This window comes from Chelonoidis abingdonii, chromosome 7, assembly GCF_003597395.2.
Source record: "Chelonoidis abingdonii isolate Lonesome George chromosome 7, CheloAbing_2.0, whole genome shotgun sequence".
Lineage (NCBI taxonomy): Eukaryota > Metazoa > Chordata > Testudines > Testudinidae > Chelonoidis > Chelonoidis abingdonii.
In genome coordinates this window covers 99,485,827-99,510,367 of record NC_133775.1, presented here as the reverse complement: position 1 = coordinate 99,510,367, position 24,541 = coordinate 99,485,827, and the positions used below count along the sequence as shown (strand labels likewise).

The following is a 24,541-nucleotide window of genomic DNA, read 5'->3' as shown; positions in this document are numbered from 1 at the left end:
AAGGTTAAGAAAAGAGTGTCTGTACATCTGGGTATAGTGCTTAAATTATGTGAAAGTACAAAGGTTGGTTTAAAAGTCATACAGTACATATAGTACATAATCAGCAATAACCCACATTTAGATGAACATTTAAAGATACAGTTTAGTTTATTAGCAATACTAGATAAAGAACTAATTCAACTTCTCCAAAGGATAATGCCTAAAGAATTACCATACTCCTACTCAGGATCCTGGCTTCTAGGCCCATGCAGCATCCCAACTTTAGTAAATCTGCTAAATCAAAGGAATACTATTCTGTCTAATGCATACTTGGTACATTTTTTTTCACGCAGTGGCTTTTAAAGGACTCTGCATTCAAAGGAATTAGGAGATGGGATGGCTGGGCTGGGTGTGAAGAGCATCTGGGGCAATCGAGGTGTAGATGGATAAACTGGGCACAGCCTGAAAGCTCCATCAACTGGTTTGCCCAGGAAAATCACATTCAGACAACCTGCACAAGATAATTTTCACTTATTTAGAGTCTTCCAAGGCAAGGCCGCAAATATGAATGAATTACACTACTGTGCAACCCTAGGAGTCAGGTATTACTCCCACTTTAAAAATGGATAACCTGAAGTTCTGACAGGTCAAGTGACCTGCTCAAGGTCAAATTGTGTATTTGTGTCAGAGCTAGAAATAAAAACCAAATCTCCTGATTATAAATCCTGTGCTTCCCAGCATCAAATCCACATAACCCACCCATTAACACGTTGACAGATATGAAGAACCAAAGTTGCTTCTCACATTGACAGATCATGAGCTTTCAGTCAGCCCAGCAGGAAAAGTTTTTTGATGGGTAATCAAGCACATAAGGATCAGAATAATAATTTCATAGTTCCGTAGTTTGGGGGGATTTTAAAAGCGCATTTGAGTCCTTTATCTCCCACCACTTTCCCTTGAATATTTAGTTAAATTAAGTGCCAAATGTTGGGAGAAAGTTTTAAATTAATTATTTGTTTCAGTGTGAATCACACCTGGCACATTATACAAACAGCAAGGATTAGGACTGCTCAAAACTGAATATGCAATATTTTGAGAGGCTGTTGTTCACCCTTCACCCCAAGTCATTCTTGCCTGCCTGCAGGGGCTGATACCCATCTGACCTCCAGAAAGTCACCCCCTTACCCACGTAACCTGGCCCTTTAGCAGGAAACAAATCAAGCAAATTTGCAATGCTGTGACTAGGAAGTCTTTTTTTCATGGTAGCTACATTTTGTGCTCCACAATTAAAATTTTCATTTAAAAAAAAAAAAACTACAACAAATTAAGCATCAAATCTTTGTAAAGGCACAGAAAAATCACAAAACACTACTACACAGAGGTAGGCATCCAACTCTACAGACACCATGAAACAAAAGCCCGGGCACATGTGAACTGCCATATTTATCTCAGCAGCGTTGACTCTGAACCCTAATGATGGCCATGTCAGCATCCAGGCAGTTCGCTCTTTCACAGCACAGAGGGAAGAAGAGGGATGATCCCACTATGAAGCATCCGCATCCAGCACAAGTAACGTCTGGAACAGGGTCCCCAGAGAGCGGGACTTGCGTTAGGGCTGAACTTAGGGGAGAAGACCAGGACCCCTGCTCCTCGGAGGCTTTTCTCTGCCCACCCCCCGCCGCCACCTGAGGGACTCCCGTCTGCCCAGCCCCTGGATCGCGGCTCGCCTGCCCCATCATCTCTGGGGAGCTCCCCAGGTCAGCCCCCCTCCCACACCCCGAGGGCGGCAGCGACCTGCCTCTCACCATGGCGGAAAGGCTCCTGAGGCCGGGTCTCGAGCCGCCCTGCCCCGCGCTCGCAGTCGCTGCCAGGCGCGCTCCGACCAGCGCCAGCCGCAGCCCGACCCCGCCGCCTCCCATGGCCTCAGCGCGGCCGCGGCCCCGCCCACTCACGGCGCGAAGGGCCCAGGACAGGGGCCTAAGCAAGTGCGTGCGCCGCCACCGCGGCGTCTCTCGTCACGCGGCCCCGGGAGGGACACAGGCTCGTCTACGCCCGCGCCTCCGCAGAAGACCCCTCAGGGGGTTCCCCCAAACGCCGACAAGAATGGTACTTACCCGCCATCTGCACAGAGCTCCCCTGCGCTAAGCGAATGGTACTTACCCCGCCCCAGCTGTGGCCCGTGCACCTCTGCTGCAAGTAGGGTGAGCGGATAGCAAATGTGAAAAGTCGAGACAGGGAGTGGGGGGTAATAAGGGCCTATATAAGAAAAAGACCCAAAAATCGGGACTGTCACTATGAAATCAGGACATCTGGTCACCCTAGCTGCAAAACCCCAGCCTTCCCGGGACCCCAACCCTTGTCAATGGCAGCTGCATTAAAAGGAGCAGGTACCACCAGCTGCAGCGTGTGGCTGCAGGCAGAACTCCTCACTGACTAGAGAGTGACTAGATGTCCCGATTTAGGGGTCTTTTTCTTATATTGGCTCCTATTACCCCCATCCCCATTTTTCACACTTGCTAGGGTGACCAGACATCAAGTGTGAAAAATCAGGACACGGGGTGGAGGGTAATTGGCACCTCTATAAGAAAAAGCCCCAAATATCAGGACTGTCCCTATAAAATCAGGACATCTGGTCACCCTATCACAACCTGTTAGTGGCTTCGATTATCAAAACAAGGGAGTGCCAGGCATTTAATCATCAGCCTTCAAAAGGGTTGTTCCTACTTCCATTCAGTTTGGTTTGGCCAATGAAGCTGGTTTCATGTTCTTAGAGGTGCAAAGGCAGCCTTTCCAACTGAGCAGGGAATGGTTAAAAAAAAAAAAGATTTTATAATTCTTTATAGGGCTTATGTCCTGTAAAGGATTGTTTACAAAAGTTTTAATTTTGGTATAAATTGTGGCCTTGGAAAATATTATTCTATTTTAAAACGATGACAATGCAAAAAAAAAAATGATCACCTTTGCTATGGAATAACTGAAATAAAACACGGACCTGTCTTTTTTACAAATCACTTTTCAGGGTAGAAATGTTGGTTAGTGGAAAGGGAAGGGTACCTACAAAATCAAGTCCACATTCTTAACTTTTATATTTTTCAGCTAAGTGCATATTCATAGACAAAACTTCATAAGCTGTTTTAAATACATAGCCACATGCCAACAGCTAGGAGGGTAAATGCAGCCCCATGTAGTATAAAATTGTGTAGGTTCTTAAGGAAAATCTTATCTTTTAGTCTTTTGCAGAAATGGAGCAATTTTAAGAGTATTCTACAGATCTCTGTTAACCATCTAAGGAATAATGCAAGCCAAAAGGGAAATGAAAAGTGGGCCAGATCCTCAGCTGATGTAAATCAGCATTGTTCCATTGAAGCCAGTGGAGCTACACAACTTTACACCAGCTGAGAATCTGACCCTGTATGTCTAAAGCTAAAGTGTATCTTATTCTAGAGTCAATAAATAGTGTGTATCTATTCTCACAGTCAATAAAATCAGATTATTAGTACTAAAAGTCATAAGCTTACTCTAGTTATCAACTGTTTATACACTCAGCAGCTGAGGACTTCAAACTAACAATGAACAAAGATTTGTGTAAATACAAACAAGTCTCATGACTGCTCATTTAGATGGGAGATCAGTACTTGAAGTTGTATGGAATACTGAATGGCCATTTTTATTCCTGCCAGAAATCAGTACTTAGAGAAAAGGAAGTCAATTCTAACCTGAAAAGTTATATTAAAACCCTGCTATAGAAAAACAAGTAGAAAGTGAAGTTTAACTGTGTAGGGAAGCAAGGAAGAATTAATACACAATAAAATGCCTTTTCTGCACAATCCTTAGAAAGGAAAGGCAGATCCCTCACAGAGCATGGTAAACCAAGGATATCAAACAACATCCAGCCTCAGGGCCAAATGTAATACGTGGTCACCCTCTCTGCAGCTGCAAAATGAAGATTTCTGTTGTTGCTAAACTTAACCAGCAAGTGCAAAACACACTTCCCTCAAACCCAAAGGAGTTTAATACTGATGTTTGGGAAGTGGTCTTTCCTCCAGTGGGTACCATTAAAATATAAGATGGGAAAAATAACTACTCTTAATAACATATTAGTGAAACATATTACTAAACAATTTTAAAACCTTATTAAAAATATAATAGAACCTCCGAGTTATGAACACTTCAAGAAAGGAAGTTAGTTGTTCATAACTCTGAAATGTTCATAACTCTGAACAAAACATTATGGTTGTTCTTTCAAAATGTTACAAATGAACATTGACATAATACAGCTTTGAAACTTTACTCTGCAAAAGAAAAAATATTTTAACTATTTTAACTTAAATGAAACAAGCAGAGAAACAGTTTCCTTCCCTTTATTTTTTTTTTTAGTAGTTTATGTTTAACACAGAACTGTATGGTACTTGCCTGCCTGATTGCATACTTTTGGTTCCAATTGACTGGTCAGTTCGTAACTCTGGTGTTCCTAATGCTGAGGTTCTACTGTAATCTTCTCTCTTTGTGTTACTGTGTCTTGCCTTAGTTAAAAACACCAATTTGAATTTGTTTAGTGACCTCTGTTTAAAATTCTGGATGCCTTTATTTAAGGACATATAATATCCTTTAACCTTTTATTTTGGCTTCTCCCTTCCTGCAATAACATGAATATCTTCCATGTAGGCCTACACCTATTACTAGTAATCTCTGTAGTTTTCTACAATACACAGCATCAATCCATGTATGTAGTTTTAATTTGTAGTCATGGGTCTTGAAATGGAAAAACCACATTAAAAGACTGAGATCCCTCAATTCCAAAATAATGGAAGTGGTTGTATATTACTGCTGTCAAAGCAGTACCACTGGCTGTAGAACTCTTACTTTCCCTATAAAGATCATCTGCAATATTTCAAGGTCCCACTGTATGATACTACTGATTACTACAAGTTCAAAGTAAAATTTTGTAACAAAATTAACATTATTTCTAAAAAAGTCAGTTTATTAAAAAACAATCTTCATAATAATTATTGTTTTCTGATATTTACACAGCAAGGATTTGTAAACCTGTTAATACTTCCTAAATAAATAAATAAATAAAAACCCTTCTACTGAACCTTTTTGTATTTGTTTACTTAATTACCAGCAGTTTGACTTTACACATACAGTAGTTAATGAACAAAAGTGATTTTTAACTAATAAGATTATAAATTACAACCATCGAATTCACTGTACAAGTTTATGCAATTTCGGTTCATATAAATTCCTGCTTTATCTGTAGGCATGAAGTGTGTTCTCCCATCATTATCTCAACTTATTCCTGATGCTCCTGCTCTTGTCCCGGTATTAGCCAACGAATGCTCTCAGTCCGAATGGTAGCATACATAATAAAACTAACCAGAAACAATAAAGAGAATAAAAGTAACCAATCTATTCCTTTTGTCAGGACACTCGGTAGAGGGCCTGCTCGGTCTTCCTCAGTTACCACCACATCATTCTTAGCTTCTATTCCTGAAAGAAGAAACCAGTGATAAAAGCTGCTAGCAATAGCAATTTTTTAAATCTATGGGTTATTAGTTCATTGTAGGAACTGTATTCTCATCTCCAAATTAAGCAACTTGTGCTACAGGACTTAACACAATTCTGGTTCATATAGTCCCCTGGATTTTACTATATAACTACAGGGTATCTGCCCATAAGTTTTAGACAGTAGAGCAGCACAGATCTGTTTTCAGTGACCTATGCTAAAAGTCAGTTTTCCATTTTCAAACTGTCAAAGTATCTTAATACATATTTCCTTAGTACTGTGTCATTAGAAGAGTTTTATTCTCCGCATTCCCAGAGTAATCTTTGGTAGAAGTACCAGTCAGGGAGTCTACAATAACAGTAAAGGTAATCCTGCTTTAATAACAATTTAGCAGTCTCCTCCATTAATCTGTCACAACACTAGTGCATGTTCTTTCTTCTACTCTCATAAGGCTAACTATGTTGTGGGAAGAGAGAAGGGAGCTAGGTAAAGTCAGGCCATGGAGATCAGCCTGGACAGCTGATTCCCAGCAACAGGAAAACTATTCACAGCTCTCTGTGCTCCTCCTATGTCCCCACCAACATAAGAACTGAGACTGCCATGTCCCCCACCTGTTGCCTATCCTACAACAATGGGCATAGGAGTCTGATCCTTTCCCCTCCTGGAATGTGGAAATAAGGGTAGTACTAATATCTGTCCAGAACTATTCCCAATTAATCCAGGACTTCAGGAGTGGAGAAGTGCTTGATCCTCCGACTTACACTGTCTGCCTGAGCACCAAGCCCCCCAACCACCACCAAAACAGTTTTCGATAGCTGGGCTGTTTGCTTCTACCTTGTCCTGAAATTCCACTCAGTGCTATGGTGACTGAACAGGAACTTCCTAAGGCTCTGTTCCTGGCAGCAGGAAGGCTCTAAGATAGCCTCTTAAAAAAAGGGAGAAGTCAGTTTGAGGCTATACCTGATCTTGACCTTCATAGCTCTGCATCAAGTTTAGCCCACATACCTGTCTGGTTAAAAATGAATGCTTTCAGCATTTCCAGGGTTCGGTCTGTATGATTAAATCTGGCCATGGGTTTGGCTCCTTGGAAAAGGAGGATATTAGGAACAGCCACAGTTCCAAATCTGGTTGATAAACTGAAGGAAATAAGTAGGTAAGAAATGAGGTCACAATAGAAGAAGGAAAAGTCTGCTTTACTAAATTAACATTGAATTGAACTCAATAACAAGAACAAGGGCACAACTATTTTCTTATGGCATTAGGGAATGTTTCACTAGTGAATTTAGGCAATATAAAATTCTGCAGTGGGTTAGTGCATTAACTTTCATTCTGGAGACCCATGTTTCAATCCTGTCTTAGGGCACAAGGGTCTTGTTCTTGTCCTTTGAGGATGCACTGTGGTCAGAGAAAAGAATGTAGCATATTTTACAATCTCTGCTCAGAAGAAACCCAGAAATGAATTTGCATGTCAAGATTTAGATGAATTAGCACAGCCTGGCATCAATCTACACTAGGTCAAATATTAGCCAGTGCTATTAATCCCTCATCTTGAAGAGCAAGGTGTTCACTTGAACATTTAAGAAAATATTAACTTCATTATTAAAAGATGAATGAGGGAGAAAATTGCCTGAAGAAAAGCTAAAGGAAGTAAAGGCAGACTCAGGGGGGCAGAGAACTCTAATTTACTCAAGGAGTACATATTACTCCATCGATACATTTTAAAAGCATAAGGTTTGTCAGAATCAGAAACAAAGTGCTAATACTGTAGCATGTGAAGCTTTATAAGGGGAAGTGTATTTATTGCAAGTTACCTGCTATGCTGAGATGCATCCAATGCCAGGAAGTTTAGAGTTGGAAATGCTCGGGGCAAAGAATTAAAATGAGGGGCCAGATTGGCAGAGAAGCGACACCAAGGTGTATAAAACAAGACTAATGTACAGTCACTGCTGTTTGGGTTTAAAAACTCCATCAGGTCCTGTGAAAGAAAACATGCTGATTTAAAAAGAAGAGGCCAATTAAATATTTTAAAGGGTTCTATTACATAACATTGCATAATACTCTGGTAACAGATTAATTTCAGGAGAACACTGTAGTACCATCATAAGCAAATTTGAGTTGGCATTTCAGTCAGAAGTCTGTTTTTAGCAGTATTGCAACAATACATGAACATTCAACGAATAAAATGTAGTCAAACTGATTTTAATCCTAACCGTATTTTTCAAATGTAAAAATCTCCTTGGCAGACAAATAATACTTTGGGGATTATTACTAAGTAAAAAAGGCATTTTTTCATTCTTTCCTCCCTTACCTAAGAAGCCCTACCCCCTGGCTGCAGATGTGTGATGTAGGAGCTGAATCCTGTTTGTCAGGAAGTGGGGCTGACAGCTCTGAAGGGAAAGTTAGGATATCTACCACTTCATTTCTTCTCTAATAGGGGAATTCCAAGCTTTAACAGGGCCAAGAAGCTACTTTGTGGGATAAAAAGGTAGTGGAGCTGTTCCTAAAGCAAGAAAAGTGAAGGGCAGAAGAGAAAGTGGGAGATGAATAAGGATACGAAAGGAAGTTACTTAGTCATAGGACAGAGAACTGATCAGGCTGGGGAATTACAGGCAAGGATGGCTTGTGGAAGGGTAGGAAGGAAGGCAAGCAAGGACCTGGTAAGCTAAACTTATTCAAATAAACTGTGCCCAGGCCCATGCTCCCTTCTGACTCCCTTTATCTCCCCAGCATTTAGGGGAACAGAGAGAAACTTCTGTTGTATGAACCAGACTCAGACTGGTTCTGCTACCCTATAGTTTGGTCTGGGGTGATGTAATATCTCAAATACTTAAACCAGTGTTTAAGACAAAGCTGGGAGCTAACAAAGGAGAAAGAGACTTGCAGTAGCCTCCTGGGAACAAGAATGCCTTAATAAGATTCTAACAAGACAAGTTGCTTTTTAAACTATGAGTCAACTGAAGGACTTTTAATGTGTCTCAGTTATTTTCCATACTTAATAGAGACGGTCAGAAATGTCAAAAATAAAATTTCGACCAAAATTTGTGAAAAGTTTCCATTTTCCTACCAGCTGTTATTCATAGTAGTATTTATCTGAAATGTTTCTTTTTATTTTATTTTATTTTCTACCCTCTCTTTAAGTAAAGCCACCTAAATTAGAATTTAGCGGAAACAAGCGCTGCAAAGCATTCCTGAGAGAAGGAAAAAAGTGCCGCAGGCAAGGTGACACAAGTCACAATGGGTTCCGGGAGATCCTTTAGACTTGGGGAACACAGGCATGGTACATAGTGGAATTGAATATCTTGCTATTTCTGTATTTCAAAACAATACGGAAAGTGCACTTCCCTGTATGCTAACTCCCCTCCCACCAGCACACTAAACATTTGTTTTAAGTTATCCTTTTTGTGCCATTAAACTCACAAAGGCAAGTACTGGAAGGATTATATATGTAGCATTTGGGTAAAAACTCTATTTGTGTAACACCTACCCAGGTATCAAGATAGACATAGAAAGTAGTGATTTCCTACTTACTTGTGAAACATTCAGGATTTGTAGCGTGAAGTTTCTGATCCCGGTAATATTTCTTTCCTCACAGTTCACTTTGGAAGTTTTTACGTTGTCTGTGCTATTAGATTCCTCAGCTGGTGAAGTAGGCACAGCCTCTAGCACTACATTTGAGTCTCCTGCTTGTTCTTGAACATGTGAACCAGACTGTGATAAGTGAGAAGCAAGGCTAGTCCCCACACTACATTCAGCATCTTCTACTGCTGCATCGCAGGTGCCAATACCAAATTCAGACATGCGCCTGTCCTTTGCTTCTCCCGGAATCACTGACAACACCACAGACTGATCAGCAGGAATCCCACTACCCAGCATTGCATCAGCAATTTCTGCAGTCTTGTACTGCACTGGCACCTGAAGCTCTCCAGTAAGAGCAGAACCACCTTCTGTGCTAAGAGGTCGGGCAGTTTCAGACACTGGGTCAGCATTTTCCTCTGCTGCTGCTCCTATAAAAGTAACAATATTTAGCACCTGTGTTCAGCTGTAGCTTTAGCTTCTTTCAAGGCTGTTTTTTTTTTAAGGGATCAGCAGTTTTCATGGAAGTGAGGGTCAGAGGGAGGAGCGATAACCACCACGGCCAATACCATGGCAGAGGGCAGCTGGAAGATGAACGTGTCCCCTCCTCCTACCCGTTTACTCAAGAGGGCCATGGTGCAGCTTAGAGGAGCAGGCAAGACGGGAACCAGTCTGGGGCCGGCAGAGGCGCTGTGCGACCCTCCTCCCTGACAGAGAGCAGCGGGAGAGGGCTGGTACCAGCACCGTGACCCTAAAACCTGAGTCAGCCCCGGGGATAGTGGAGACAAAGACACCTCCCCACACACACAGGGCGGTGGCAAACGGGAGCAAGAGCGAGCAGGGCTGGCGGATCACCCTGGTTACCTCGGGCCGGCCTGCTCCGTGGCCTCTCCCCCGTGCCCTCACCTGCCAGGAAGCTCCCGCTCAGCCAGGTCACCCAGAGCAGCTGCCGGAATCTCCACCTGGGAGAGGGGAGAACCCGCATCCTCGGGCGGGAGAAAGAACGAAGCCAGCCGGCCTGCGTCTCCACTGACAACCACCGCTTCCGGCCGGCTCCTCAATCGCTTCCGCTACCGGGGTAAAAGCTGCAGACCCAGATCTGAAATCGCCATCTTGGGCCTGGGCAGCCTGGCCTCGGCCGCCATCTTGGGTTCGGGCAAAGGATCCGTAGGGTCTGGACTTCAACGGAGACTCACGGGCCAGTCAGTCCCCCTCACGGCGCGAGAGTGCCCTGTCGCATCCCTCCCTACAGCGCCCGAGGTACTCTGGCCCCGGCTTCCCATCGCACAGGCCCCTCACGGGCAGCCCTCAGCTCCTTTCACCTCAGCAGGATTCCCGCCAACAGGTGGCAGCCTGTCCCCGCCATTCACAGCCACTCCCGGCCCTGTTGCTCCAGCAGAGGTCTGGAGTGACCGCCGCCACTGGTGCTAGGCCGGCCAGTAGCGGGTCTGTTCAACGTTTAGCAGGGAGGCGAGTGCTTTCCATCACCCCCGCTTTGCAAACATGACATAACTAATCCTCATAGACAGACCAGTGAAGCGGGGCGGTTACTCCATTACAGATGGAGAAAGGGAGGCAGAAGGGCTGTATCACTGGTTTTCAACCGGGGGTACATCAGGCATCTAGCTTTTGGCCTCGTTTTACAACAGGCTACATAAAAAGCACTAGCACATCAGGGAAAACTAAACTTTCATCCAATGACTTGTTTATGCAGCTCTATAGACCCTACGCTGAAATGAAAGTACAATATTTATATTGCACTTGATTTAGTTTATAATTATATTCATAGATTTAAGGAGTGGATGGGACCTTGAGAAACTGAGAAAGCAAACAAGTTTTCTGTAACAGCGTGCCCTGGGGGGGTGTTTTTCTGTAATCGTGTGTATTTTTATGTCTGGTTTTGAAGTGAGGTAAAACTTGGGGGTTCACAAGACAAATCAGACTCCTGAAAAGGGTACAGTACTGTGGAAAGGTTGAGAGCTACTGGGTTAGATGATTTGCTCAAGCCCAGAGCAAGAGGCACTGTCAGGGTACAGAACTCAGGAAACCTGCTACTTAGGCCCATTAATTTTTCATAGTTTAAGCATCCTCTGATTTTAGGAGCCAGATTAGGTGACTGATTAGTTTAAAGTTACCATTTAGTGTGAACTTTCACCCAACCTAGGTTTGCAAGGATGGGAGGGGAAGAGTGACAAAATACCTCTCAGGGATGGTTTAGTCCAGTGCTTCTCAAAGTTGGGATGCCACTTGTTCAGGGAAAGCTCCTGGTGGGCCAGGTCGGTTTGTTTACCTGCTGCGTCTATAGGTTCACCCAATTGTGGCTCCCACTGGCCGTGGTTAGCCGCTCCAGGCCAATGGGGGCTGCGGGAAGCAGCACAGGCCGAGGAATGTGCTGCCCACCCTTCCCACAGCCCCCATTGGCCTGGAGTGGCGAACCGCAGCCAGTAGGAGCCGCGATCGGCCGAACCTGCGGATGCAGCAGATAAACAAACCGGCCCAGACCGCCAGGGACTGTCCCTGAACAAGCAGCGGACCGACTTTGAGAAGCACTGGTTTAGTCTATTTCATAACTTCAGTAAATAATTTAGTGTTGACTTTTGGTAATTGTTGTCTAAAAGGGCTAATTCCTTTTATTTGCATATAAGCACAGCTATCTGCATTTTAAAAGACATTGATTACACCTACATACTATATAAATACAGGACTATGACTTCTCAGCAGAAGCAAAAGGAGGCAGTAGTGTCTTACAGGGGAAACAACCTGATAACACAGAGTTCTGAGTTATCATCCATAACTATCTTAGTCTTCAAACATTAAAATACTTCTCACCAAATCCCTAAAGTAGATAAGATTATTATCCCCATTTTCTAGATAGGAAAACTACTAGAGATTAAACAGTTTGCCCAAAGTTACAGCAGTGGCAAAAAAGAATTCAAATTCAGTTCCTACATCCCAGTCCTCTGTTCTGACTGAGCACTAGCACACTGTCCATGGATCTCCCTGACACAGTTTATGAAGGCAGCAAGCCAATCCCTGATATCAAAAAGGTTGAAAAACACTGCACTAGACCATTCTATCCTCATAGCAACATGGACACAAAAATTATTGTTAAATCAATTTCTTACTCAAAACTTCGCTGTTGCATACCTTTTGATCCATGCCAGAAGCCCTCCTCTAACTTCCATGCAAGCATGCAAATAGGCAGTTCCATTAGTTTATTTGTGCAGTCTTTACACACAATTAGGGAAAATTCAACTGACAGTTGTTTTTTTACAGCATGTTTCAGAGCAAATGCTACACTAATGAGAAGGCTTAAAGACTTGCCAAAAGTATGTCAGCTGATGCTACCATAGAGATCAACAGACATTTTACTATGGACATAACTTGGATCAGGTCCAAATTTCTGCAGTGAGACAGAGGTGGCCCTGTGGCTATGACAAGATGTTTTGATTGTATGGAAGCTTATAAAGTACATGAGCACACAACATTTAGTTTATTTCAAAAGTGTGCTTCATTGTAGAACAATATCACAGTGCTAGACTCTAGCAGTGATGAGTGAAAGTAGTAGGGAATATTGTTTACCAGCTTCCCAGCATGGTAGATATCAGGCTTCCCCCTTGAGCTATGGGAACTCAATCCCTAGTTGCCTTTGGCCTTCCAAAGCTGAAATGCTGGCTTCAGTGGAGCACTAGCACAAATGTATTTGCCATCCTGATCAGACACAGCGGGTGATTCAAGCACACCAAGCCAGCCACAGGTAGTTTTATAAGGACAATGAGCCAACCAGCTACAGCCTGCTTTTTAAAATTCTATAAAGGAGGAACAGACAAGCACATGTGCAAATTGAGCATGTCACTCCTCATTTAGCAGACCATCAAACCATCAGTAAAGAGAAATTTGGTAATTTTCCTTTTTGAAGGGATGGGGGAGAGGGGGAAAAGAGGTGGTATTCTTGCCAGAGAGTTACCTGCATTTGGGTTGAATGCAGGGATTTGCCTACACCCTCCCTTAATTTCCCCAACACTCCACCCCCCTCCCCCGCAGTTTTGTGAACTAATTACATGCAGTGTTGCCAATTTAGTGATCGTTCGGAAATTTGAATTGAAATTGAAGCATTAATACATACATTTTAAAAACAAAGTATGATAAAATACGTGTATCTGAAAAAGTATAAATAGATTTGGAAAGTATGAATATAGACTAGCTTCCTTATACAATTGTTTTTTATGACAATGTCAGTGCATTCATTTTGGTGATGTGGGCCAACCTAATAATTTCATATTATGATTTGTAAGTGAAGTCTAAATGAGCTCTCACTGACAGCTAGTGATGAACTAGGGGCTGGGGGAAAGGCTTCAGGACCAGATTGTATTTACATTCACACCTAATCTACCTAGGTATCCAGCAAACAGAGCTGTGTTGCCCATGTGATAGATTTTGGCTGGGGTTGGGTTACAAATCACATGAATGCAAGGGAGGGGGGGTGAAATGCCTAAGTCACAAGTACTATTTGACCTGCCCCTCTCCACTGTTTAAAGACAGAGCTGATTAGGCTCCATAGAGAGTCTTTTGTTTTATTGAGTGACCACTACAGCTGAAATGACTGATAATCAGGTCTAAGTGCTTAGACCAGCTGTGGGACAGTATTTCTATGGAAGTGATGACCCAGTCAGTACTAGCACCAAGGTTCCCCACTGAGAGCTCAGCTCAAATCATTCATAGCTGGGTGGAACCTCAAGAGACTAACTTGTAGAGATCACAGTGGCAGGTGGCAGCAGAAGGTGACCGCACAGGACCATTGACAATAGAGCAATGGAGTGAATGGTGGCACAATGAACAACAGTGACCCGAGCAAACAGTGAGCAGATGGAGGAATGGGCAAGGTGCCTTATTGCCCCCCATCTGGGAGGTGAACTCATGTGAAAGCACCTCTGAACTCAGTCTCCACTGAGCAAGGGCAACATGGGTGAATGTTAGTGGTGAGGCTGTTAAGAATGCTGGAGACACAACATAGTTCATGCAAACAAACATGGCATCATACTTTCTATTTAAGCAAGAGATACCACACTACAAACTGGAGGCCAACCTGAAGTGCGTTGTCACTTGTTCATTCTGAAGTTGAATACTGGTTCCAAACAAGACCAGCAAATGCTCACTATCTTTCAGGCTAGAAGCATATGGTGCAACAGTGAAAGACTCAAATGTTGAAAAAGTGAAGAACTTTCTCCCCACATTCAAAAAATCTGCATACATGGCTGATGAATGCACTGATACAAATGGACATCAAGTTATTGTGTACATTATCTTGAGGTCAGTGGTAGGTCAGTAAATACATTTCTAGATGTTCAAGTTATAGAAGATACATCAGCTGCATCTGTGACAACCCACACCTTAGAAGAGTTAAATGTTTGTCAACTAGACCCCAAACAGATGGCTGCTTGTGCATTTGATAGAGCTACAAACCTCTCTGGAAGACATGGTGGAGTACAAGCTTAGCTCAGAGAAAAATGAAGCCCTAATCTCTCCTATACACGCTGCAGAGTCATGTACTCTAACTAGCACCAGTACAAGCTGCAGACTCTTCAAAAGACATTTTAGAAGCTATAAATGTAATGTCTTCATTATATTCTTTTTTCAGCAAGAGTCCAAAAAGACCGAATATCTTGGAAAATATAGAAGATACACTGGGACTGAAGTTCAAAGTAGTCCAACCTGGGAAAACCCTCTCTGGCTTTCTCATGAGCAATCGTTGGCAGTTGTCTTAAAATTACTCCAGCTGTTATTACTGGCTTTGGAAAGCATCTACCAAGATAAGATGGGTCTAAGTAGTGAGGGTGGTGGATTACTTTTGCAATTATGTTCAGAGAAGATTATTGCCATTCTATCTCTTGTAAGTCTACTGTTGAAACCACTTGGGTCATTAAACAATACTATCCAGGCATCTGCTACAACGGTAGTAGATCTTTGTCCAGCAATAGAAGCTACATTTGGATCAGAGAGCTATCCTTTGAAAAAGTACTTGAAGAAGCAAATATTTCAGTCCAGAAGTTGAATAATGAAGACACTTATATTGAATCCTTAAGTAAAGAGGACAAGAAACATTTGCTAAGACAACTGAATCAGTACACAGACTTGATTCTTAAAAATCTACAACAGCGACTTCTAGATTCTACTCAATCTCTACGTAGCTTTTACAGATCCCTGTCCTATAAAACACCGACCATTGAGTGAAGTGAGGCACTACCAGAAATGGGACTGCCATGTGCTCAGGACAGAATAGAGAATTTGAACACACAGAGTGGAATATCATACAACGAATGAATGAAGATTTGACTTCAACTTCTTTTATCATCACTAGTGGCTCAACCTCATCTTGGAATTCATCTCTTGCTACTCCCAGTCACAACAGCTACAGCTGAGTGTTCTTTTGAATAGAATTTTGTGTTCTGAAAGAAGCTGCCTTCTGCCTGATCATGTGAATAAACTAATGAGCATATCAATTGAAGGAATGGAAGTACCGGACACACAAGAAGTCACTAAAAATGAACGCATTGTATTCAAGAAGTTAATTAACAGAGTTATGCAAAATTATAAAAAGAAACCAAGAAGAATGTAGATCAGGGATCGGCAACCTTTGGCACCCTGGCAGGCTGGCCCCACTTGTTTACTTGCCATGTCCGCAGGTTCGGCTGATTTGGACACCTTCCTTAGCTTCTTTTTCCATTGTTCCTTAAAAGTATCAGCAACATACACAAGGTGGGGGAAAGAAACATGTTTATTAATGTTAACAAGGCTACAGGCAAAAATAAGGACAAGGAATACAGATTACAAGAATGAACTATTTCCACCATATCAAAACAGGCAAAAGATCGTGTGTGCATATAAATGAATGCAGATGTCAAAAAATGTATTAAATAGAAATGAGACCTTGTCTTTGTCAATTCCTATAGTTATCAGACATTTTACTAACAATCTCTTACCTAGTTTTGTTTCATGTAGGCAGTCTGAGTTTGGGAATTTTTCCACTTCCCATCCTTTACATGTTTCTCTCTTTCAGGAAGGATTAAAGAATCCAGCCTAGAGTAGAATATCCAGGAAACCATATTTCTTCCTGATCATCACCTTGGTGAATTTTGGATAAGGAAACTGATTTCCTGCCTGACAGCTATTTCTTCCCATACCTGGTCAAATGTGGGTTCCAGCCCTGACCTCTCAGCCATCAGATACCAGCTTCTTCAAATAACCACTGCTCTGCTTGGTATCATATCCCTGTCCCATTGTTTATATTGCAACCCCTCAAAGTAGTGTTGCTGAAATGAAAAGAATATCACCCCCATGGAATTCTCTTCCATCACAACAGAAGGGACAGGAGCTGTGCGTATATGTGAATTTACACACACATTACACAAGAGAATGGGATAGTAATCTGTATTGTGAACTAAACAAAATATTCCCCTAAGAGATGTAGGTACTCAGCACATATCCCACACAAGTTAGGATAAATGTGTTGTCCCAGTCTATGCATATGTTTTAGGCAAGGCTGTTATTAAAATTGCCTAACAATTCCAATTATAAGACCCTGTTTTCAATTGCTTTCAACTTTGCCAAGCTTAAACCATTTGAGCTGAAAGTTTGCATGCTGGGTGTCAGCCTCAAACTGATTATTATTAAATTTCAGCCAAACTGGTCCAGCCATTTCCACGAATGAGGCTAGGAAAAATTACATTGGTTTGCTCATGTTAAAGAATTCTGGCAACCTTTTCTTTGAAAAGCTTTGGCACCCCCATGCTTTGTAGCAAAGACTTGAAATTCATCAACGGGGTAGCCTTACTGTCAAGGAGAAGCAATTTGTCATTCCCTGAGAAAATCCATTGAAATCCATCCAGGTTACAAGCTTTAACAAATCAGTTTATACATCAAAGGCGGGGCCACATCTGGGAATAGAAATTGTATGGCGGGCCATGAATCCTCACAAAATTGGGGTTGTAGTGTGGGAGGGGGTGCAGGCTCTGAGGTGGGGACAGAAATGAGTTCAGGATGTGGGAGGGGGCTCCAGGGTGGAGTGCAGGAGGGGGAGGGCTCCAGCTGGGGGGTGCAGACTCTGAGGTGGAGCTGGGGATGAGGAGTTTGTGGTGTAGGAGGGTGCTCTAGTCTGGGACCCAAGGGTTCGGCAGGAGGGGGATCAGGGCTAGGGTGGGGGGGAAGGCTGCGGCTGGAGGTGCAGGCTCTGAGGCGGGGCTGGGGTGGTGGTGCAGAAGGGTGCTTCGGGCTGGGATTGAGGGGTTTGGAGGGCAGGAGGGGTATCCGGGCTGGGGTAGGGGTGCAGGGAGAGGCTCAAGGCTGCAGGGAGAGGCTCAGAGTGCGGGCTCCCAGCAGCGCTTACCTCAAGCAGCTCCTGGAAGCAATGGCATGTTCTCTCTTTGGCTCCTACATGGAGGTGTGGCCAGGCTGCTCTGCACTCTGCCCTGTCCACAGCACCACCCATGCAGCTCCCATTGGAGTGCTGGAAGGAGCTGTAGGAGCTGGAGTGTGGCCATGACGCGGCTTCTAGGAACCACGTGGAGCAGCCCCCAACCCTATGCCCCAGCTGCAGTGCCAGAGCGGGGTCATGCTGCAGCTTCCGGGAGCTGTGTGCCATGGCCCCTGACTGTGTGCCCTAGCTGAAATACCAGAGCGGAGCAAGAACCAGACCCCGCTCCCCAGTGGGAGCTCATGGGCCAACTTAAAACGGCTTGTAGGCCAGATCCAGCCTGCGGGCCATAGTCTGCCCACCTGTTATATAGAGATTTTGATTTTAGAGCCAAATTCTCCAAGGATTCTGTCCACACTGGGCATCTCCAGAAGCTGAGAATGGATCAATTGATGATTACTTGTTCTGTTAATTCCCTCCAAAGCACCTGGTGTTGTCCGCTGTCGGAAGACAGGATATTGGGCTAGATGGACCTTTGGTCTGACCCACTATGGCCATTCTTATGTAGGGGCTGAGTAAGACTTTCCCTGCAATTGCACTTCTGGACTGTTGTGGGTCATGCCAGGTCTGGGCACCTGAGTAGGGAGACTGTCTCTCCTGTGTTCTCAATGACACGCTCGACCCCCATCCTTGCTGGGCCTGGGCAGCAGCAAAGAGAAAGCTGACTGATTTGAAAGCAGAGGGAACAAGAGCCTTGGGGGGAGGTGTGAGGAGAAGCCTAGATTGGGACAAAAAAATGGTAGAAAGACTGGGACTGCAGGTTGGCACAGGAAGAGGGAAATGGGACTGGGATTGAGAAGGAAATCTGAGGGGCCTGGACATAGAAACAGAGCAGGGAGAGAGGACAAATTGGATGACAACAGGAATGAGGGAGATGGACTGAGAATAAGTTGGGCAGAGGGGGACAAGGAGACAGATCTGATAAAGAAATGAGGTGTAGGGGGAGAGCTGGGATTGGATTTATTAAAACTTAATTTATTACAATGTAATAGTTAAAACAAAGTCAAAATTAAATATTTCAGAATATGTAATAGGGCAAAAAAATCTACTTTCAGATTTCAACTTTTAGTCCTCAATTAGAATGAAGTGAAATTTAGAAATTTCTGTTTCCCTGGGAAGGAATTTTTGTTTTTTTGATAGCTCTAGTTCCAATCCTGCTAATGACCCATGTCAACATGCTGCCACCTAATGGAATTTGTTGTGAGTTTTTTCTGTTTGCTCTTTTTAAAAAATTAGAAAATTACACACATACAAATCTACATTAAAAGAATAATACTGTATTGAGGTTGCGAAGTCAAGCACTCAAAAGTAAGGAAATGCCACATTTAAGATTGCCTGTGCAACTTTACATTCAGCCCTCTTGTGCTTATGCATTATGATAGTCTAATTACACAGGAAACTTTAAATCGGACACTTCCAAATATTTGAGTACTTCATTTTACAACCATAATACTGTTTTTTTAATGTAGTTGTGTGTGTAATTATCTAAACGTGGTATTAACAAAGAAAATACTTGAAACGGACAGCACCAGCCTACATGTTATTATTTAGTCCTTTGTGATGTACATAGTAAACACTCATTTTCACCATTACTGAAAGTTTTATTTAATAATTAGAACAGGCTTTTGTGGTATGCATGGTAAATACCATGTACCATAACGATGTGAGTCAAATCTTTATAACTGTTTTGACATAACACTTAGCAGTTCTACAATGCTTTTCATCTTCAAAGTGCTTTAAAATCATTAATTAGTCCTGCCAGCACCCCTGCAAGGTAGGCAAGTAATTTTACTTCACTTTTATAGATGGGTAAATGAGGTGGACCTATTCCAAGGCTAGAGAGAGAATCTGGGCCAAAGCTACATTTAGAATTTAGGAGCTTCCTGGCTGCCATCCTATGTGCTTAGACTATGCCAGTCTCTCAAATATAAAACAATATTCAACCATAGGCAGAGATCCTAGTAAAAATAACAAGCAAAGCAACAACGCAAGCCCACCAAGCCTTTATTTCTCACAATACAGCTTTAACACTACCTTCGGAACATTCTTAATTTTGGTCTCAATGTGAAAGGTGGCTCTGCCTAGCCACCATCTGACCATGTTTAACATTTATTATTTCCATCAAATAATTTCAAGTGAGTTTAAGTACTACCTAGTGGCCCAGGTCAGGCATCAGGGCTCCACTGGGCTTCATACTGCACAAAAGCATAAAAAACAGCCCTGCCTCACAGAGAAGCTTGGTATCTCACCAAGTAAATAACGTCTCTCAAACAAAAGGACAGTCACCACTTTGAAAACTTTCCCAAGATGCCCTACTTGCTTAACAGCCATCCAAACATTGCTATGAACAGTGTCAAAAAACTGACAATCCTGGAGTCTCTCAGCATGAATAAATCATAATGTGGTTCTGTCGCCAGCGACTCTGCACCTGGCATTATACACTGCCTGCATATTGAGGGAGCAGATTGCTTTGCAATTCTTATTGTTCAATTCATTATGTGGCAGAGAGAACACAATAGCCATGTGAGTGGTAAAGTAGCTCCCAGCACAGCTAAAAGGCCAGTACTGTCATGTGATATAATTTATGAATGACTTTGTATTGTATACTTAAGGTCTTATGGAAAACTAACGGATTTACTCATTTTCCCCTAAGAATTGCATCTGAGAACTGATCTATACAATAAGATGTGGTAGACTGCCTGGAGTCTGACTCACTCTGTTCTAAATATAGCCAATCGCCTTGAAAGCCAGGGCACTTAGAACTACCAGACCAGTTTAAGTCAATCAAAATTGGCATTGGATAACTTTTCTGAGTAACAGCCACTATACTGCTTTGCATAGTCACAAGCTATAGTTTCTAAAATGATCCATCCCTAACCACATTTAGTGTTCTTAGGCCACGTCTATACGACGCGCCGTATCGGCGCGTTACAATCGATTGCTCGGGGATAGATATATCGTGTCTCATCTAGACGCGATATATTGATCCCTGAACGCGCTTACGTCGATTCCGGAACTCCACCAACCCCAACGGAGTTCCGGAATCGACATGGCGAGCCGCGCACATCGATCCCGCGCGGTGAAGATGGGTGAGTAGATCGATTTTAGATAATCGATTTCAGCTACGCTATTCTCGTAGCTGAAATTGCGTATCTAAAATCAATTTTTGCGTGTTGTGTAGACCTGGCCTTAGAGTACTTATTACAGAATAAAGTATTTAGACTGCCTACACCCTCTCTGTCCCCAAAGTGCAGCTGCTTCGATTAGTCCTTCTTACTCCATAATTACTTTCACCATAGGAGCAACACAGGTTTGTGGTATTTTTCTAAAGGGTTTCCCTAACAATATAATTACCCACACTGGAATGTAGCCAGGACACAGGGACGAATACACCGCTCCTACAAAAACTGCCATATTTAATGACTGGGACAGAAGGTTGGAATACTCCAGTTTACACTCAAAGAGGACGGCATTGCCTCTTTAACTTTATAACCATTCATGAGACTAACAGATTTCACCTGCCTACAAATATTTAATAGTCGTCTTCTTTACGTTTGACTTTCAAATGATTTTTTCAGTGCAATATACAGACTACGGAAGTTGGTAAACCCACCACTTATTATTCCTTCCCCTTCCTTTGTGTCTGTAAAGACCACATAATGTACTGTTTTAAACAAACAATAGGCAAATATTTCAGTGCTATGGTTTTGGGGGTTTTTTGTGAGAGTTTTAAATCTAATCTCAGAAGCCCAAAACTAATGAATATCACACAAAAATAAACTGGGTGCATGCAGCCCAACTCATGAGCAACTCTAAAATAACAAATTGTCATTCACATGCAGTGAAGAAAGGGAAAAATCAAAAAGGAAGTACAACGGAAGTTTTCACAATGTTGTTATAAACAATAGTATAAACAGAGCTTTTAATCTATTTATGTACTTATATGACACACACACACACCCCCAATGACTGTCATATTTAAGCATCAACAGAAGGATAATTTCAAAGTTATGAAAACTACCTTGGCTACATTTTCCATTCAATAATAAAAGAGTTGCCATTTCTCTATTTTCTGATAACTTGCAATACAAAGTGGGATTTTTATTAGGCCACAAATCTGCTGGCAATCGCTTATAAAGAACACTTGGCCATTTATCACTAACAAATACAAGCATCAGCTTAGCAAATCCTGTACTGAAGAAAAAAATTAAGTCGTGGTAACATCCCTGTGGGGATGAGGAGGTGGGGGAAGAAATCTGATTTAGTTAGAGGCCTTTCCTCTCTCTCTCTCTCTCTCTTCAAAAAGAGCTGAAAATATATAATGTTTGGGGCAAAAGGAAAATAAGAATGGATTTAAAATATAATCCATATAATAAATGGCATAACATTTGCAGTATCAAATTTAGGTCACTTGAAAACATGAATGAAGTAAAGCAGAAGGAAAAGCAGCATCCATACATTCACAAGAGATGAGTTAATCTAAGGCCTTATTGAAAAGTAGCTTACAATGCTGCCACTCCATCTTCTTTAGAAAGAGAACAACCAAGTTTCAGAATGGTGTAAAACAAGAATAAAATATTTGGTTTTAATGTATTGACTTTATTAATAAATATACATCCATATGGTGATGTAAATACAGATCATGAAGACTACTCCATTCCCATACACATAATTGCACATGAGTAGCTCAAGTTCATGGACATAAAAACAAACAGCATCTAAACAGGCTTTTTACAGCAGAGAACAGGGTGCTGATATTAGATATTTATTGGGTAATTGTCTCCTCCAAAATAACCTGTAGGAAAAGCAAACTGTGAAAGAATAAGGAATCAAAGTGGTCCAAATTACCACATGATAAGCAAAATCTTCCTAAAAATTTATGCTATCATCATTATACTTGCAAAAATTTGAAAACATAGATTTGCCTACATGGGGAGAATAATCACTAGGAAAAGGCTCTATTGTCTACTAGAGTTCAAAAACATAATTAAGCAATGTTAAAATATATGTATTATAATAATAATCAAGGGAACAAACTTTTGTGATCAGAAATGAAGTTTGCAGTTCCAAGTTTTTATGATTGTGATCAACTGCTTTGTATTTTTAATTTTCTGTTGAAATAGCATTAATCTTTACTGTACATGTAGTACAAAGAACAGCAGAGTCACAGCTAAAGTAACCTTCAGATAAAAAACCTTGAATTGCTCTGCCTTTTAAAGCTCTTCAAAATGGATAAAAAAGTGAAGTTCTGATCTCAATTACTTCATATGTTGCAGATAAAGGTAATTATTTCCCCAAACATATCACTCCACTGACTAGGTTTGGTTTTGTCCTGACTGAATCCAAAGAAAACTTCCAGACAAAATGAAAATGTATTATTTCAGAACAAAGATGTTTAATGGGTCTTATATGAAGTTGTGTGTGATTAATTGAAAGCAAATACAATGTATAAAGAATGTGTTGTTTTAATGACAGAGCTAACAGTGGATATTTAAAAATGCCATTTTAGTATTAAAAATTAGCCACTTTCTGATAGATATTTTTTCCTGACACTTTGTGCTGCTAGCATTCTGAAATGTACAGTGCAAAACTTCAAAAATAGTAGCAAAATTACTGAATTCTAAAGTTTATGTAAATTTAATTGGAAATTGAATGGCAATTACTGGATGTATTTTAAACAATGGCTTTTGAATTCTCTATTACTTAGGTTTCACTTATGTATAAATAAGACATTAGAAATGTGATTTAAAAAAATCATTAAACACACAAAACATGACACGTAGATCATTTTTCTCAACAGTGTTAGTACATAACAGTAACCCTATCTTATGAAGAGCAGAATTATTGTACATAATATAAAATTAGCAATTTACCTTACAAATAATGTTTTCATACTATAGTGGAAAAGGCCAGTTTTCCCATTGATAATATCAAAGTATAGGCATTAAACATGCTGTTTCAGTGTTTGTCATGACAACAGACAGTGTTACAAAAAAAGCACAATATATTCTGCAGATTATATATAATAGGCAAAGCAAAAACATTTAAAGGTTCCATTCGTATTTCACTTTGACTTCTTGCTCTTTCTCCCACAGCATGGCACCAGTAAACTGCAGTTATGGATGAAATAAACCAGAATAAGGAAGTGCCCAGCATTGCACTTTCTGGTCTCATTGCCAAATCCAAGGTGCCAAGTGGCCCTGTACAGATGCCATGAACACATTTTTCTACTTTAGTTCATCCTTTCACAATTGACAATGTTCATTCTTTTTACTGGGATTATATTTCATCTGATATTAATAAACACTATAATGAATATAAATTGTTTAGATGATTTCATTATTTCATCCACATACTTGAATACAAAATTCATTATTCTAGTAGAACAATAATACATCTGCATTATCTCCTGACACACGGCACAGCACCATTGAGTAGATGCACAAGTGAGAAACGAAACGGGTGAACAAGATAAACAGAAGGAGGTAAGTGGCATTATTCGAAGGTACATTGGTGACATGCAAAGTGTTCCTTGCCAGCGATGTGTGACTCTCCTGTAGTTATTACATTCAGCTGAAGAAGACTGCTTTCCAGGAAGAGTTCAGGAGTTTCAGCCTTTTGTTGAAAAATCATCTGATAAAACAGCCAATATAACACATATCCTGAGGGTGAATTAGCTCATGTTAGCTTTGTGTGTGTATCAGATGTTACACCATTCTGAGAAAAATTACTAAGAGTGTCGTATTTTTCAGTTTGTTGAGGAACAGAAAGTGTAACTTGACCTTATAGCTTCAGCATGGAGAAACTATATTTTAGTAGCAGTTTAGCTACCATTAGTTTACACATTGACTAAGGAGCCATCCAGTATTGTTGAGGTTCATTGTCTTAGTTGCCAGTGCATACATAGTCCCCCAAACACAATTCAACCCACCTATTGTAAAGTACATCATAAAGTCCAGCTCATTATGTGTTAGGCATCACTGGAACACCTGAAGGCTTGCTGCTTTTTTCCT

At 41.6% G+C, this 24,541-nt stretch overlaps 3 protein-coding genes and 1 long non-coding RNA gene across 6 annotated transcripts in view; 1 reads left to right on the top strand and 3 right to left on the bottom strand.

The window, feature by feature from the left end:
• Nucleotides 1–1,919, bottom strand: part of PCBD2 (pterin-4 alpha-carbinolamine dehydratase 2) — a 35,235-nt gene extending 33,316 nt beyond the window's left edge. The window contains exon 1 of the mRNA XM_032783253.2: nucleotides 1,785–1,919. Within this exon, the coding sequence (XP_032639144.1) occupies nucleotides 1,785–1,898 (114 nt within the window). The 5' untranslated portion in view covers nucleotides 1,899–1,919. The remainder of the gene's footprint in view (nucleotides 1–1,784) is intronic.
• Nucleotides 1,920–4,937: 3,018 nt separating this feature from the next.
• Nucleotides 4,938–10,134, bottom strand: TXNDC15 (thioredoxin domain containing 15). Its single transcript, XM_032783254.2, has 5 exons — nucleotides 9,965–10,134; nucleotides 9,014–9,489; nucleotides 7,297–7,460; nucleotides 6,491–6,621; nucleotides 4,938–5,469 (listed from the first exon to the last, which is right to left on the bottom strand). The coding sequence occupies exons 1-5, from the start codon at nucleotides 10,041–10,043 to the stop codon at nucleotides 5,273–5,275; spliced, it is 1,047 nt and encodes a 348-aa protein (XP_032639145.1). The 5' UTR covers nucleotides 10,044–10,134; the 3' UTR covers nucleotides 4,938–5,272.
• Nucleotides 10,135–10,385: 251 nt separating this feature from the next.
• On the top strand, nucleotides 10,386–23,850 carry LOC142047128 (uncharacterized). Its single transcript, XR_012656308.1, has 2 exons — nucleotides 10,386–10,528; nucleotides 23,624–23,850. It is a non-coding gene; the product is annotated as an uncharacterized LOC142047128 (long non-coding RNA).
• C7H5orf24 (chromosome 7 C5orf24 homolog) overlaps nucleotides 22,107–24,541 on the bottom strand; it is a 23,065-nt gene continuing 20,630 nt past the window's right edge. For 2 of the 3 annotated variants that reach the window (XM_075068151.1, XM_075068150.1), the window contains one exon: nucleotides 22,107–24,539. In XM_075068151.1, coding sequence (XP_074924252.1) covers nucleotides 24,499–24,539 — 41 coding nt within the window. In that variant the 3' untranslated portion in view covers nucleotides 22,107–24,498. The remainder of the gene's footprint in view (nucleotides 24,540–24,541) is intronic. The other variant, XM_032783259.2, reaches the window with a different exon arrangement.